The sequence below is a fragment of the Spea bombifrons genome, chromosome 5 (assembly GCF_027358695.1).
Source record: "Spea bombifrons isolate aSpeBom1 chromosome 5, aSpeBom1.2.pri, whole genome shotgun sequence".
In the NCBI taxonomy this organism is placed as follows: domain Eukaryota; kingdom Metazoa; phylum Chordata; class Amphibia; order Anura; family Pelobatidae; genus Spea; species Spea bombifrons.
In genome coordinates this window covers 11,922,399-11,940,840 of record NC_071091.1, presented here as the reverse complement: position 1 = coordinate 11,940,840, position 18,442 = coordinate 11,922,399, and the positions used below count along the sequence as shown (strand labels likewise).

Below are 18,442 nucleotides of genomic sequence, written 5' to 3'. Positions count from 1 at the left end.
AGATATATACACAATGATATACCTTAAAGAAGAGCCAATTTTTGTGGCCTTATATTATAAATCACTATTACTTCATTATGAAAATAGTACTATGTAAGGAGTTTAATAGGCAGACTATGAGACTTCATTATCAGTCAGAAGAGATACTTTACAAAATGGTACGCAGTAGGCAGGTTTAGCATCGCTCAGCATACTGTATATAGGGTAAATATTGGCAAAAATACTCCGCTTGGGTATGGTTTACAGAAAGGGTGAAATACCTTACCTCCCCCAGGCTGCAAGGTCCATAATAGGCCTAGAGGCCCAGTGACCTCTTGGACTATATAGCTGCATGTAACCAGGCAACAGGTGAGTCTAATTACCTGTAGCTCCTCAGGGCTCAGCAAAATGGAAAGGCCAGCCTGGATTATGTATGGAGCTCTCCCAGAAAGTGGGATGGAGAACCGATCAACCCCGCTCTTCCAGATACTCCACCACAGAGACCCAAATTACCCAAAATACCTTAATCACCTCTCCCTGGTGCTGTGTTTTCCCACTTAGAAACTATCTACCATTTTGGGTCCTACATACACCCCACTTTGGGTCCTACATACACCCCACTTTGGGTCCTACATACACCCCACTTTGGGTCCTACATACACCCCATTTAGGATCCTACCTTGTACTCTGTCTGTCAGGAACCAATTTTTCACTGCCTGAACCATGGCTTTTTTATACCTGTGGCATTTAAATCTGCTACCACTAGTGGCCACCCTCTGCCCTCTGGAGCACTCAGAACTCATTACTAGGATCAGGTGTGCCTTGTTACCTGGGTTGAGCCCTAGTCCATACATCCAGCTGGGCCTTGTTACCTGGATTGCCCTGCCTTTATGAACCTGCCCTGCCCTTCAGTCAGGGCCTTTGTATTGAATTCTATGGACCTTCCTGCTGTGGTTCTGCACCTGTACTGTTCCTGGTTCCCTGCTTTTGTGTCCTTCCAAGTGGACTCCCTGCTATTGTGTCCTTCCAAGTGGACTCCCTGCTTTTGTACCCTTCCAAGTGGGCTGTGTGCCTTTTGTGCCCTTCCAAGCGGGCTCTCTATCTGTCACGCCCTTCCAAGCGGGCTCCCTGCCAAAAGACTTATTACCTGTATTTTATTTTGCCATACGTCCGGTTACTTGCTTAGACTATATTACCCTTATTTGCTGGTCCTGTTATACATAAAATACACTGCATTACCTGGATTTCTGTTTGTGGTGTCTTTGTTTGCATAATCATGCACCGTGGGTTACAGACTGAACCCCAAGTATCCCCTGCGCATGGGCTCCTACCCGACCTGATCACTCGAGTCCTGACACTGTCACAAAATGTACAGAGCAGGTGACACTATACCTATACCTACTGCAAGTTAAAATGAAAAGGAGTGAATATACTCTGACACAAACACATTTCACCATTTACCCAAATCTATCTTTAACTCTCAATACGAGAAGGTTTATTGCTGCACGTGAAAAAAAAACCAAAACCTTTTAATTTAATAAGGCCTTGATCAATCAAGGTTTATCGTAAAGTGTTACCCATTAAAGTACTAAGTGGCTAAAATGGACCTATCACACTTCTAAAAGCATCCTGACCATCAAGATTTCTTCTGCTTCTGTATTATTTTGAAGCTGCTTCGGTTTCTGCAAGCTTTGTGAATCTGCTAGAAAACAAAATAAATGACATCACACCGGGGAGGCAGGTGGTGAAGTCCAATATCATTATTAGCTATTTTATTTGGATTTTATCCATCTAATTGAAGTAGCTTATTTTCCGCATGTGCGCACAAACCTGATCCCTACTACAATGAACTTGGTATCTGGGAACTCATGGGACGTTCCAGCTCACTAAGCAGCCGGCAGTTTAAACCAAAGAGCATTAACCAGTGCAGGTCCCAAGACACCAGTTAAGCACTGGTGACCACACACCAAGCACTTCCCACTTCCCATCGCTTCCAATATAGAGCTCTTAATGTACTCTTCAGCCTTATGAGACTTCGGGGAGCATGGAGATGTATATATAAAACAGATAAACATCTTTCTGTCATCATCTAGAACAGTTAATGCCCCTGAGGCAATTAGCATTTTGGTATGATGATGCTAAAGAGCAAAGGGAGAGATGGGGGAGAGGGAAAGGAAATTATTTAGGTGAAGAGGGGAAAGGGTTAAAAAAAAGTTTAGAACAAAAGGAGGGAATGGTTAAAAGGAAGTGAGTGAGAGGGCAGTTAAAGGCAGAGAATGATAAAAAGGGTAAAGGCTGAAGAAAGGGGGAAAGGGTGGAGACTGGAGAGAGGTTGGGTGAGGTAAAGGAAAGGGTTAATGGAAAGGGGGCAGCTTTGACAGAGGAGGGAAGGGCTGAGACAAAGTGTATGGAAAAAAGAGCAAGCCTTGGAAAAAGCCCCTGGGTCAGCTGCTAAAAATACATTTTCAAAATCACCATCAGCCCCTGTGTTCTGTTATTTTTAATCTTTTAGATTCTCTCACTTTGTGTCTGATGGAGCCGCATTAGGAGAGATTCTGCCTTCAGCCAATCGGTGTCTGCAGAAAACTCAGGGAGGGAATATCGTGGCTGCCTCCATGCACAGGAGTCTGAGGATTTAGTTACTGAGAGGAGCAGATTCAGCACCACAGCCAGCTCCACTCAGCCTGCTCCATACACAGCCAGCTCCACTCACCCTACACAGCCAGCTCCACTCACCCTACAGAGCCAGCTCCACTCATCCTGCTCCATATACAACCAGCTCCACTCATTCTGCTCCCTACACAGCCAACTCCACTCAGCCTGCTTCCTGCACAGCCAACTCCACTCATCCTGCTCCCTACACAGCCAGCTTCACTCAGCCTCCTCCCTACACAGCCACCTCCACTCATCCTGCTCCCTACACAGCCACCTCCACTCAGCCTGCTCCCTATATAGCCAGCTCCACTCAGCCTGCACCCTATACAGCCAGTTCCACTCAGCCTGCACCCTATATAGCCAGCTGCACTCAGCCTGCACCCTATATAGCCAGCTCCACTCAGCCTGCACCCTATATAGCCAGTTCCACTCAGCCTGCTCTATACACAGACAGCTCCACTCAGCTTGTTCCCCGTAGCTGCTCTCAGGCTGGACCCTGCTGGGCAGGGCATTCCCTCTGGCAGTGATATTCTCCCTTTGACTTTGGCTGTTGATTTCTATGCTCCTGTCAAAGCCATTGAACAGCAGCATTTCCCTGCACCCAGTTTCTCTCATTCCATTGTGATTTTAAAGGACTGGGATGGCATCCCCCAGCTCTGGCTTCTGGTCTTTTGGAGCACAAGATGGGAATAAAGAACAAGATAACCCAGGGCCAGGTAAGAACAGAACCCTATATCTCAAAATCTACTTATTATTAACACAGACAATTCCTGCCTCAGCTGGTGTAATATATATCAGTTTGGTCATTTTTCAAGAATTCTATTTGTATATTATAGGACAGCACTAAAGTTTTCCTTTGCAGGTTAAGGGTATTTAAAATGCATGCCACTTACAGCAAAACATAAATAAATAGAATTTCTGTTATATTACATATTTTATTTGCATTATTCCTTAAATTTAATATTTTAGTTCTTAGTTTCATAGTAAGGTGTCTGATTCATTCATTTAAAATATGATATTATTGTATTATTTTTTTAATACAATTTATTATTACAATTCTGAAAAAATACAATTATATAATGAACAGCAATATGTTCGAAATATTATATTTTCTTTAAGAAATGTTCAAAATTATGTTACCATCATGAAATAATTATAGATATATAGTATATATAGTATTATTTAGTAATGAAATATATTTTTTCCTGATAAATGATGCAAAAAATACATAAAGTTCCATTTGCCTTATCCCTTACCATTGTTATTGACAATATATTATCTTTTTGTTTCAGCTAAAGCCTGGTGCCAAGTAGCCCAAAAATTTACAGGAGGCATTAGCTCAAAATTAACCGGTATGTAATAAAAAAATAAGCATTTTGTAGATATGACATATTTGACTGCACATTTAAAACAAGAATTGATTGTTAATATTAAATATATACAATTGTATATTTCCATGTAGCTTTCCTTTATGGAGAAGGTGAAAAATCATCAGAGCCTGGAACTAAAGATGATATGGGTTCGGAAAATAAAGAAATGGCTTCTAATTATGATAAAAGTGAATGTGGCTGCCAAAAGAGAGAATTGGACTTCTCTTTATTGTACTCAACAGGTACATATAACATAGTATATCTTTTTGCTTCTACGTTAAGCATAATAACTCAAACAATGCATTTAACCATTTATACTGTTTTTGGCTTTTTAAATATTAACAATAACAATACCTATTAAAAAATTATCTAGATTAAAATATGTAAAAAATATATTTTAGCTATTTTAATTTTGATAAAATTTTTACATTTAAAACCATATAATCATAATATAAATTATATTACTGATATATGTTGCAGCAAAATGAAACAAACAAAACATTTGCAATTTTTTTTTTCTGGAATTGTGACAAGACATTAATTAAAAAGAAATATATAAAATGTCATAAGCAAAATGTTTTGTTTAATCAAGTAAAAAATGTGCACAATTTGTACAATAAGTATATATTTTGTTTTAAAAAAATCACTTTTAAATGAGGTGCATGCTCAAAAGATATTTAAAAATAAACATTTTATTGTTAAATTGCCATATGGTTTTAACACAATATTTATTATATTCTGGGATCCATTTTAGATCTTCTACCAGCAAAAAATGGAGAAGCGGATACCCTGCGTTTCCTACAAGAGGTTATGGACATTTTGCTTCAATATATAGTGAAAACTTTTGACAGGTCCACAAAAGTGATTGATTTTCATTATCCAAGTGAGCTTCTTCAGGAGTACAACTGGGAGCTGTCTGAACATCCAGAGACCTTGGATGAAATCCTGCTTAACTGCAAGACAACTTTAAAATATGCTATCAAAACAGGTAAGGCATTTTCCTTTCTTATATAAGCAGTACCTGATTCACCACCCTGACTCAAGAAAGGGTTAAAGCGAGAAAATAATGTCAAAATGTAAAAAATAAGTTCCAGAAAAAATGCATGTTACCTGTTTCTTAATCTGTCTTGTATAACCAAGAGTTCCCTTTAGCGTCCTTAAAAACCTTTTAAAAAATGATACCGATATTATCGATGGATTGATTAACCATTTAACTTCCACACATGATAAAACAGATGGCAGACATGTTATTTCAGGATTCAGTATATAAATTTTATTTATATTTGTTTGCATAGACACATTTGAATACCCACAATATACTCATTATTCACATCATAGACTTTTGTTATCCACCTCAACTGTATTTTATGTAGATTCATAGGATCTGGATACATTTTGTATGTTAACCTCTTTTTTATTTATCTTTCTGGGCCACAAAACAGCACAGTCACAAGTCATGCAAAACACTAAAAACATTTTTTTATTATTAATTTTATTATTATTATATTATTCAGTAGTATATGGCCGAATGTACACCACCGACATTCTGTAGGACACGTTTTCAGAAGCACTTATCGGGGGAAGTGTTTCTGGATAACAAAGCTGGTGTGCAGCGTACAAATAACTATTCATCAAAAGAATGTGAAGCTTTAGAATGATAAATTGTGGGTGCTCTATCAACAATCAATCATAAAGACATCAATAAATTAAAAAATAACATTGAAATCTAATAGCCCATACCCCTGAGTGCTGATTGTGTGTAGTAGTGATGTTGTTGCAATGAGTTACACTTAAAAGGTTTAAAATTTTACAAGCTATGTAAAGAAAAATGTTACACCTGAATTTATTTTGTTGAAGCCCAATGAAATGCAACTGCGGAAAAGCTTTGTCGCAAGGAGATGTGACTTGCAGGTCCAGGAATGATTTTCTCGGGGGTGGAATATGTCATCGCTGACGTACTCCAACACCCGGGTGTGTTTGTCACTGACTCTGGAGCTTCAGGGCCTTTTTTGTTCTACGCTGGTCCACAGAACAAAGAAAATCACTAACTAAAATTGACAAGAATTATCCCGATGTGGAGCTATTGTTAGGATGAAGCGTATTTGTTGATTCAATGTGAGCATATTGCCGACCATGTTACTCATGGAAGAAGTTGGATGGGAGGGATTTCTATGATGTCACAGGTGTGCATTTTAAATCTAAGTGTCCAAGATTTGTACCCTCAAAAATATATTTCTAAAAGGACTATATGTGAATGAATGTACGTTAGTCGCAGTGTCTTAGTGATACTGGATTTCATTCTTTGCATATCGCATGAAAAAAGGCTTGCTTTATTGTTGTCACTGAAACGAAACATTCCGTTCAGCCATTTCCTGGCTGTATACGAGGTGTGATAAATGCTTCTCTGCCGTGATACTAGATTGAAAGGATGCTACAAAATGGCTTCCCATTCATCAAAGTGGCATCATTCCCTTATACCGTCCTTGTGCAGACAATGCCCAGTATATTTAGAGAGGGTGAAAACAGAAAAGTAAATTAAATAATATTTGCACGTGCCCATGTCACATATGTATGTGAATATTCAAGTATGAAAGTAGTTAATAGCTGGATCAGAGAAATGAATGCATTCCACCATATTTACCCCCAACAAAGATACAAAAGTCTTGGACAGAATACTCAATAGATGACATTATTAATTTTATAAATCAGGATTTTTTTCCCGGGGAATATCTGGTGTAAACCAACACCCTTACAACTTTAGAAAACGTGTAAAGATACATTTGCTAATGTATTTTATTATATATATATATATATATATATATATATATATATAGTATATTTATATGTTATTTTAATATCGATATTTCATATATATACATATTTATTATATATATAATACACATATCGATATTAACATAATATATAAATAAACATGTAAATATGCTGTATAAATTATGCTGTATAATTATACTGTATAACATTGTGTTGAGAAAAAGATAAAATAATTTAACATTGAAAAACGATTACATTTAACAGCTAATTAATTAACAGCTGTCATTTATAGTGACCTTTTATATGTATTAATCATAATTTGAGACTGTTACCTGTATTGATCAAAATCATCCTCTGTGGGAAGTGATATCACTCCTTGCTATTTCATTTTTGTATATTTAGTTAATATTTAGGCATATACTACATAGAAGTACAATGTGAATGTCAACATAGTGATACGTGTAGAAGAATGAGAAATTCTAAAATGCTGTTACAGGTCCTGCCCTACTTGGTACATCAGGTAGGGGGGCTTCGAGCTATGCGCATGCTCCCAGCCACTTTCCATTGTGACGGGGTTAAGGAACTGAACCCAGGGGCACCCTTTATGCAAAAAACATTGTGTCACCTGAATATCAAGTGACTGTTGTTGACTAACAAACATTCACGCACACACACTATTGAAATACAATATACATTCTCCACTATACTGTTTATATTAAAGATAGCAATATGTTTCTGCTAATGCCCTCATTAACCTTGTTATTATCTTTTTATTTGGGAGGGTGGTAGATAAGTTGAACAGCCTCCCAGCAAAAGTGGTAGCGGTAAGGGAATTTAAATATGCACAGTTTAGGCATATAGATATCCTGAATCTAATTACTGATTAAAGCCTTTACATCAGAAAAATAAGCAGACTTACTTTCTGTATTAACATAAACAATAAAATAGTAAAACAACAGAGTTGCAATTTATTCAGAACAAATAGCACAAAATATAATACATTTTATTAGTTCTGTTCTTCTACATACACTGTTGACAAATATACAAAATAAAAAATAAAAGTATTAAGGAGAAAACATTGTTTTTCTTGCATTATCAGACTTTTTCTTCTTTGCCAACCGGCCCCTGAAATGTTATTTGTAGACCCTTTCTTGCAAATGGAAATAACCCACCCTTACTAATTCTACTAAATGACATAGAAAATTACATCTCAGCTAAAAGCATTATTCTCACCCCATGTGCAAGAACATGATAAGAGAGCAGTGGCAGTCCGGAAAATGATTTACAGAATTAATGGACTCTGATTTCCGATCTCTTTAGAGCTTTACACACACAAAAAACATCTAGACTTAAATTATCTTGTTTCGACTTAAAACCAGGTTTATTGAAAGAAAAGATTATTTTTTATACCAAAACATAGCATTTTCCTTTGTTCCTATCACCAGAACACAAAATAACTTCATTGGGTGATCCATAATGAGTAATTTGTATTCACTGTGTTAATTGTCTTCAGAATGTTTCCACTAAGGTGGAAATCAAATTGCAAAAAATGTTTTTTTGTAAAAAAAATCAAATAAATAACAATCGGTTTTGCTTTTAGGTTTCTTTTACTCTCTATATATTTTTGCAGCGCATAAAAAAATGACTATTGTGCTCTTTATTAATTCATTATTTCAAAGAGAATTCTTACCAGCATTTATTTTTCAGTTAGATCTCTTTTATGATAAAAAAAATAGCACATCTCTTTTGTGATAAAAAAAATAGCACATCGTACATGATTTATGGACGCATTAAAAACAATCTTTTGCAGAGATAAATTCTAGATCTCAATGTGTGATACCATTTATTTAAAACAGAACTGACCAATACTGTGTGCGTCTCATAATATTCACTATATCAAGGCCTTATTTTTTTATGTGTGAGACAATATAGGTCAGTGCTCAGGGCTTATTTCTAAACACTGATTCCTTTCTTATTCTATAGGTCATCCTAGATATTTCAATCAGTTGTCCACCGGGCTTGATATGGTTGGGCTCGCTGCAGACTGGTTGACCTCAACTGCCAATACCAATATGTAAGTCGACATATAATTATCTTTAAAATAACCTTTTATTTATACACCTCCGATATAGTCAGCTGTGCTGGGTGTACGTGTTGTAATTTCAAGAGACGTGACACCATCCAGTGATCGTCAAATACATATAACAGTTTTATGATGGGGATTTTGGAGGAAGGGGTAGTCGTTTATAGGACAAGAACAAGGACTGGTTAAGGTCTAAGTCTTTAAAGCATGAAAAAAGGGCATACTAGATGGACCAAGTGGTTTTCTGCCATCCAAGTCTATGTTTCTATACATATTATACAGTTTCGCTATTGTATTGTTTTGTGTTTTTTTTTTTAAACGTTATTTTTCAAAGAAGACCGGGTCCAAATCTATAATGATGGACGGATTTTGCAAACCATATTGTATTCCATTTACATAGAAGGTGGATATTACATTTATGTTTTTGAAATTTAAATCTGGTTTAATGTGTGCAACAGCCTGTTCTATTGTTTAATATATCTACTTCACCACTTTCAAAAAGAAGTATATATATTTTCACTGTGTCAGTGATGAATAACACCTATTATGGGGAAGAGTTAATGGCTTGTCATCTGCTGAAGATCAAACGTTAATATCGTATGGCAAATAGGTTGTCTATGGGATGGCATTTAATCTTCTATATCCATTAAAAAATCATCTGCCACCAATGATCCACCCATCACCGCTAATAATAATAGTGCCCTATGACATGTGGAGAGGTTGGATCCCTGTTCACTTAGTTGGTGCTGCGCTGGTTTGGTTGAGCACATGTAACATTTAAGGCTTTTATTGTCTCCTCACCTCTGACATCACTGAAGATTATTCTAGCATACCCAGAAAGATCTAGAGAAGACTGGAGCTCGGATTTTATTTGAACTCTGCTGTCATATTTTTAAAGTTTGATAAAGACGATATATCATTGTATTATACTCTTATCATCATGTAATAGGTGGGAAACAGAGGAAACATTACCAGGGTCTTCTTTGTAAAAAAAAAAAAACAAAACCTTTTAAAACACAGTTTGCCCCGCTGTCTTACTTGTAGGGTTTGTAGACACAGAACAGATCGAGTCACAATTCCTTATGATGACTACTACATTGGTGATCCATCATCCATAAGAGGGCAATATAAGCTCATAACAACATCATCACACATGATAAACAAAACAATTAGCATTAGCACTTACACCTGATAACCACATCTCTGCATTTCCCTAAACTTCTGTAATTAGGACAGTTTAGTATTGAGGCAAAAAATGCAGAGAAATGGCAATCTGGTGAAAATACACATTTACACATTTCCCTGTGTTTTTCCACTTTGTCTCCATATGGGTGTCCATAGCTAAATTTACCAGTCATACAGTCAAGTTGACCATGCTTTTACTAGCCATGAAATGTCACCATAAAGGTTTAGAGTGTGTGTGTGAAAACAATGGAGGAGAATCATCACATACATCAAACATAAAATAGTTTGTTGTTCCTAATTTTCATTATTTTTGTTGAGTTCTTTGTTCTTTTTACAAAAGGTAAGTAGGACAGATGCCGTCAAAAATGACTTCTTGTTACTGAGAAACTTCCTGTAGAAAACTTGAATGTGTGTCTGTACAATATGAAAACTGGAGCATCATATGCCCATGAACTCGCAATGATTAAATGGTGTATGTCATCATATCATGTTACAGGCTGGGCAGAACTAATCTCCCTGGATACAAGTTGCAAATCTGCAAATATGTGAACTAATTTTGAAATTGTTTGAATATCAGGGCTTGCCTGAGTGCTCTTAACCACCAAGGCAATCTTTGATGTCGTCGTCCAATCTCTGTAATTTGCATACCTTGCATTTGGTATGACTGGTCTTAAAATATCCCCTACATTGTGGACCCTCATTAACTTCCTAGTCTGGCCTTGTACATGGAGCAACCCTGTTTAATGTACATGGTTATATGAACCGTAACATCCCCACCACAAGATTTCTGTTCCTCAAAGTAAAATGAAATTCTGGTCATTTTTTGTAATTTTTTTTTTCTTTTAACATTTATTTGCATTTCAGGTTTACATATGAAATTGCCCCTGTATTTGTGCTTTTGGAATATGTCACCCTAAAGAAAATGAGAGAAATGATTGGGTGGCCCGGGGGAAGCGGAGATGGAATTTTCTCTCCAGGTAAATAATTGTATTATTAGAGTATTTTAAAATGATATCAACTGTATAGGTATTTTTTCCCTCTTGCCCACTACAACTTGTAATTTGTTCTATTTCGGAAATAAATCCTGACAGTCCATGCTTTAGATGTATATATTCCTCAAAGCAAACTACATATTACCAGGAGCAGGAATTGTGCTGTGTGGGGAATATAATCAGAAAAGACATTTGCCTTGCAGTTCTGAGTGTCCTTAGTCTTAGAGCATGGTAACTCTAACGTGTTGACTTTACTGTGTATGAAATATTTTTAGTATAAAAAATTTAAGCCACAGAAGTAGAAGAGAATTACTTCAAGAAATGCTTAAATGTATGGATGAAATGTGCTTGTGTATTAAGTTATTTTAATGGGACAATCTAGTGTATGTTAATCTTACCAAATGTGCTCAACCATGAGTTTGATTCCATTGCATGGTAACTGACAAGATGCTTCATCAACATAACACTCTGCCTCAGCCTCTTGTTGGGGCAATAAACAAGGGCAGTTACTTCCAGCTGACATTTCTAGTGACAGGCAGTAACCTGGACATAAATCTGGTTGACAGGACTATCCTGTCCAATTTGGTGCTGTAGACACCTATGGTAAACTTTCATTTAAGTGTAATAGATATCTACTATATTCCTTAGTTATTTTGTTTTAGGAAAAAAAAGCCCTTCGAAAATACACTTTGTATACAGTTAAATTCAGTACTATATTTTACTATCCAGTTACTGAGAAAAATAGAGATGGAAAATCATTCTGCAAAGAATAGTTTTATATACTCATCATAAATGCACTTTCATAAGCATTTCATTTTGTGATGGATTAGAGAATGTATAGATCAAATGTTTAGATAAAGCAAATAAAGTAAAATCAATGTTCAGAGCAGATAAAAAGTTAATGCGAATGAACTAATAATTCATGAGCTCACAGTTCCATATGCATACAAACTGTATTGATGATTTTAGATCTCTTCAGTGCAGGGTAGGAATAGCTCTAGCTCATGTTCTAGATTCACTTGCATGAGCTAGAGCTGCTCCTATACTACACTGAAGAGATCGAAACAGATCAATAAAGTGTATCTGTATATGGAATGCTCAGGTAATACATATCCAACCCTATGCTGTATTACAAAGCCCTCCATCTGACCGCCCTCTGTTGAACCTCTACTAGAATCTCATCATTCTTGTAGGTTTCCTTAACTTCCGCCTCTATCGCCCACACCCTCCCAGTACAGTGTCATCTTTGAAGAGTTTGCCCTTTACTCTTTCTGTGTCAGCATGTTTTGTATGTATTGATGTCAATATGATGTGAAATTTACTGGCAATCCGTATACATATAAAAAGCATGTCGCCGAATGGTCGGTCATCCCGGGCAGGTCATCACCAATCAAACTTAACTTGCATTCTAGTTCCCAGTTTTTGAGCTTGTATTATGTTACTATACATGTCAAAAGTATTCCTGCTTCTAATCTTCTATACACCAGCTATAATCTGAACTTCTTCCAGGATCATCCTAAACATAGACTCTTCAGTTGTGTCTCCCTGTTTATATAGGATATCAGAGTTGTTGTTTGCCAGAAAATTATCAAGATTAAGTATATTGCCAGTGGGTGGGAGGTAGATGGCAAACGTTGCGAGTGTTGGCTTTGCTGGGGATAAGATTGTGTGACAACATACATGGCTGTATGTTCGCCCATTATGGCTCTTATATTGAGTGGTAGAATGTTATACTTAAGTAGAGTGGTGTGTGAGCGAAAATAAAAGGACACCCAGCAATCATATTCCCTTTAATGGATATGATTAATATTTTCTCCCCTTGCAAGTGCATGGAGGGATTCTATTTGCACTGTTTCCCCATCCCCCAGCTGTTTGGCGTGGATAAAATGTGCTTGTTTTTAAAACTGTATTTTAAAGAATGCATATGAAATGATTTACATACTTTGATATCTACTCCTGATTGGTTGGACTATATGGAAAATGGTTGTATCCTTCTAATGACAGGCACATACAGCGCTGCGGAATCTGTCGGCGCTTTATAAATAACGTATAATAATAATATGTGGTAGTATGTATGTATTAGTGCTCATACATTTGAATAGTTTGCATTGGCATTGGCAATCAATATCAATACTCTAATTTTGCCCGTATATTACCCCTTCCTGTAGTGTTAGCCTAAACAAACATATCTGAAATAGCCTTTAAAACAAAATTATTAAATTATACTTAAAATATTTGAAGTAAATGGATGTCGGTTTCCAACTATCTGAATAATATGTTAAAATAATAATAATATGAAAGTATTTTCATTGTTAAAATTCAGTGTGTCCCATTTCTAATTATTTGCCAAAATGTAAAGTCTGGTAACATTTTGCTTTATAGAACAGACAGAGGATGACCTTAGGCCTCCCCCGCATAAACCATCATGTTCATCACGACTAGAAATGTTTTTTTTTTTTAGAATATCAGCTGAACACCAATTACATAAATTTTAATATGTGTGGCCTCGGGCCACTCAAGATGGCAATGCAATCAAAGTCCATTCATCAAGTGAAGGCACTTCAGTATACCTACCAGCACCATTTGGGAAACAAAGCATAAGATAATTGCAGAAATCATATGTAAAATACTGCAATGTAAACCAAAAGGTTTTTAAAGCCGGATAACTCATAAACAATTATTAAAAGATATTTTAAAGTGTGTAGAAATATCAAGCATTTACTAGGAGGATCTGTTGGTCTTTTTTATTCTATAGGCTCTATGATAGTCCAAAGTAATAGTGTTAAAGACATATTTTTTGTCCTATTTTTCTCTTATAAATTAGATGTTGAAAATTTAGATGTACCTCAATTATTTGTTAGATGAGTCCAAATTTTAAGTTTTAGGACACATTTTCTTGCTATCTGCTTTTCCTACTTACATAAGCAAAATATTCAAAATTTGGGGTTTTTTTTTGTTTTTAAATACGTTTGAGCATCTATATTTCCTTTTGAAATGTTGGGTTAGGTTTGGGTTTCTGTACCATATCTAGACCATATCTGGACTTTATATCCAAGTATACAGTGTACCTGGCCTAATCGCTAAAATTCCATTTTCCGCTCAGTTTTGATTTCCGTCGTGTAATGTTGCTGTGGTGTCAGGTATAAAGTTTATAGTGTTGTTTTTCTGCAGGGCGGTAAAATTGTAGAAAGTCAGCAGTAATGGGCCTCATGCTGGCATATCATGTACAAAGTTGGCCATTTGTAGGCTGTGTTTGTAGATAATAGTGGAGGCAAAAACGGTAGGAGTCCAGTTTGTATGGGCAAAGATAGGTCTGTTGGATGGGAGTCAGGACGGGATGTTACATAAAATAATCCCAGCCGGGAGAAGGAAAGAGACAGAGAGGCTGAGAAAAGGCTACTAATATTTGGCACCTCATTTAAATAATTGGAATACATTCAAGTATTTGCCTTTACATATTATATGAAGATGTCAGATCATTTTCTTTTAAATAAAATGCCACGTTCTTATTGATGTTATCACACTTCTTTTATCTGTAAAATCTAAACTTCGTAAATTAACGTTTTGTGCTGTATAACCTCTCAATTCACTTATGTGTCTCTGTCAAGAAGGACTAAGCTGGCCCTTTATAATGTATAGCTAAATCTCCCACAACGCCAATAAATCTTGAAGGACCAACCCAGGCCTTCCGGCAGGAGAAGCTCACTGGTGTTGGAACTTCATAATGCCGAGTAATAGTGAAAGCTCCTTCTTTAGTGACTAGACCCCTTTGTTTAAGTGTCATAATGTAGGTCATATCGGTTATGATATCCATTGCAGGAAAATGAGACCGAGCGATATATACACTGAGCCTGAAAGGCTTATATGAGCACTAAAACATGCAAACCATTTCATCATTCTAAAACTTCATACTAAAAAAATCATCCAGTCTAGCCTTTGCCTGTATGACTGGCACCATTGTACAGTGTCCATGGATGGCAGAGGAGCCCCAACATTTTTCTTTTAATATAATTTAAGACTTAACCCTTTGATTTAGTCATTGTCTCTTTGGGGATGGTATAAGGTATTAGGGGCCCTGATATGCTGGTAAAGTAGAGCCACTTATGCTAAATGTCGTCTTTAGTGTCGTCTAAATGTTCATCATTGCCTTCTTTGGAGCCCTTTCATTTCATGATTTATTTGTTAATTAGAAATGAAAAAAACATTTAGGAGTGTATAGCAGAGTAATGTATGGTGGATTGTGAACACTCTTCTTTTATAAAGCAACAGAAACAAATATTATGCCCTTGTTGTTTCAATGCAAACAAGTTGACTAGTCTGATATCATGATCTTTCATTAGTGGTCCCTAGGATCTATTTTTCATTAAACTGCCTACGCAGGTGTTCCTTCAATTCCGTGGAATGTTTTCAAAATGGCCAGGATTTAAGTAGCTAATAAGATATGTTTGTTTATTTTTTTTTCTATGATATCATAGTAACAAAATCATAATGTAGCAGAGAAAGGGCACAGCAGGTCTTTTAAATCACAAACCAAATATTTATTGTAAATCTATGATTATTCTTTTATATATAAATATTTATTTTTATTTAAAAGACCTGGAGTGCCCTCCTTCTTCTAAAAGCTATATATATATTTATATATGTATATATTATTATTATTATCTTTTATTTATATAGCGCCAACAATTTATGTGGCGCTTAATACAATACATATATTCAAGGGGTATGACAAGACAAGAATTGACAGACAAAGACAAACCGATACATTATGTGGAGAGAACACTGCTCTCTATATAAAACAAATTATAAACAGAAGTACCTGGAGTTGTATTTATTTGTAACACATTTCTGCAGTAACACAAATTTTATGAACTCGAACTTCTTGTTTCAAAACGTTTACTGCCCCTTGAATTGGAAGAAACAAAAGCCTTCAAAATTGATTGTGATGACACAGCCTGATGAATTTTCCCTTGAATACATACAAGTACATGTATCGGGATGGGCATCTTATGGCTCTACAGCTTTCTGACAGGTCATGGCATCTCCAAGATGCCTTAACTGCCCAACAGCAGGCAGGCCATAGGATGTCCACCTCGCTCATTCTAAATGTACAACTGAACTTCAGTTTGTTGAATGATGTATTGATGATTCTATGAAAAAGTAACAATGTATTACTGTGGACTCCAGGTGGTGCCATATCTAACTTGTATGCTATGTTGATTGCACGTTTCAAGATGTTCCCAGAGGTTAAAGAGAAAGGAATGGCAGCAATCCCCAGACTGGTTGCCTTCACGTCAGAACATGTATGTGATCTACCATTTTTTTTTACCTTTTTAAACACCTGCGTATAACGAAATGTTAGATCAGTGTTATTTTGTTTCTGGTGTCCATTTATCTTCTATCCCACGAAATACTAGGGCTGATTTTCAGCAGGGTCATGCCATGTTGACAAACCACTTTCTCCTACAGACAATGTAATTTCTGTCAACAAAGATTGCATTTGAAGTGTATTAGTGTTTTTCATAGCCTATATAGAAGTTCATGCGTGTTCCTCAACGTGCATTTTGCATATTAGATAAAGCATGCAGAGCACATTTATGCAACTCTGACTAGAAGCCCATAAGTCACTGACCTGGCACCTGGGCCTGGTCCATAACAAATTTACATATATAATCTCTGTGAACATTTTCAAATTATCATAAGAATAATATACCTTGGTCATGTTGGTTAAGGAACATATGTTGTCCTATCACCATACAACCAGTGATTGGCTCATTCAGTCATTGGTTATTTTGGTAATGAGACCGCTTTTCAATATTTCAGAACCATATAAAACATAAATGCAGAGATAACATATTTTTAGGTGAATTAAAGTTTTATTGAAAATTTTTGAAAACATGGATAAACATAATACATCAAGACAATAGGGGGAAAGACATAATAATGAGGGTGGGGTAATGGGGCAGACAAAAAGTCGAGATCTTAAGAGCAGCGGCAATATTCTATCACAGCATGTTTACACAAGTCTGAGTAGCGCTCGGTTGAGAAGCAATGCGGAGTGAGGGCAAGGTCAGTCAGACCGCGTTGGCAAGGTGCCGCGTGCCTCCGTGAGAGACCCACATGAAAAAGATAACAGGAACAGACCGACACGAACAAGAATGAGGGAGGAAGGGGGAGGGGAAGGGAGACGGGGGGAAGGAACGGCAAGGGGAGAAGGAACAGTAAACACCAGGAGGGAAGAAGTGCAATAGCAAGAAGTGAGAGCAGCATGGCAGAGGGGAGGGAAAAACACCCAAACGCCCAGTGGGCGATCACTCCCGAAGCAGGGAGGCCAAAACGGGAGAAGATTGGAAGGACAACCAGCTAGCCCACACCGCAGTATACGACTCCATCCTGTCCGAAGCCAGATGTACCATCTCCTCCAAGCCCCGAATCTCCTCCACACGAGTGACCCATTGGCGCAACGAGGGAACCTCAGAACGTTTCCAATAAAGGGGGATGAGGCTGCGAGCCGCATTGAGAAGGTGGCGAAGGACAGAACGCTTCATCAGCCCCAAGGAGCGCTCCGAGTGAAGAAGGAGGCCCAGTCCCGGAGAAGGCCGAAGCGGCTCACCCGTCACCTCCTCCAGACAGCGAAATATCCCAGTCCAGTAGGGCTGAAGTCGAGAGCAGCTCCACCAGATGTGCAGGTAAGTGCCCCTCTCCACCCCACACCTCCAACAAAGCGGATCACTCCCCGGCATAACCCTACTGATAGCAACCGGAGTCCTATACCAACGAGACATCAGTTTATAAGCGGTTTCTTGGTACCGCGACGCAATAGAACATTTGTGCGCCAAGACGCAAATCTTCTCCCACTCCTGAGCTGTAAGCACCGCACCAAGCTCAGCCTCCCACTTCCCCATAAACGCCGGAGGAACCAAAGAGTCCACTTCCAGAAGAAGGCGGTAAATTGCAGAGATCCCACCTCTAAGGAGGCGATCCCGGCCAGCAAGCTGTTCGAACGGGGTGAGGGGCCGAGTAACATGATGTTTGCCTGGGAGAGACCGTACATATCTCGCCATCTGGGCGTAGCGAAAGCGTTGTACCAGGGTGCCCTGAATGGTAGGACTAACATGGTCAAAAGCCACAGGGGCATCACCATCCCAGACGGTCGAAACTGTGGCGTCACGGGGCAGTCCCAACGTTGGAAGATAACCGACCTCCAGACCCGGGGCAAAGTCCGGGTTGCCAGCAAGTGGAGTAAGCGGCGACGGAAAGGAGGAGAGAGCGCCGCTAACACACCGCCTCCGCCACACCCCCCATGTCGCCTGCACAAAGGGGTTCAGACTGAGGGAGGACTGAAGCGCCTCGGGGCGGAGCCCCAAGCTGCCCTCGAGGGGTATACGCGTATCAGACTGTTCCAT

The 18,442-nt window shown here is 37.8% G+C and overlaps 1 protein-coding gene across 2 annotated transcripts in view; it reads left to right on the top strand.

Moving 5' to 3' along the window:
• Nucleotides 1-3,110: 3,110 nt before the first annotated feature.
• GAD2 (glutamate decarboxylase 2) overlaps nucleotides 3,111-18,442 on the top strand; it is a 35,804-nt gene continuing 20,472 nt past the window's right edge. Inside the window, exons 1-7 of one of the 2 annotated variants that reach the window (XM_053466931.1) lie at nucleotides 3,111-3,350; nucleotides 3,927-3,986; nucleotides 4,097-4,246; nucleotides 4,759-4,992; nucleotides 8,760-8,850; nucleotides 10,909-11,021; nucleotides 16,224-16,339. In XM_053466931.1, coding sequence (XP_053322906.1) covers nucleotides 3,275-3,350; nucleotides 3,927-3,986; nucleotides 4,097-4,246; nucleotides 4,759-4,992; nucleotides 8,760-8,850; nucleotides 10,909-11,021; nucleotides 16,224-16,339 — 840 coding nt within the window. In that variant the 5' untranslated portion in view covers nucleotides 3,111-3,274. Of the gene's footprint in view, nucleotides 3,351-3,926; nucleotides 3,987-4,096; nucleotides 4,247-4,758; nucleotides 4,993-8,759; nucleotides 8,851-10,908; nucleotides 11,022-16,223; nucleotides 16,340-18,442 lie in introns of those variants that run through there. The other variant, XM_053466932.1, reaches the window with a different exon arrangement.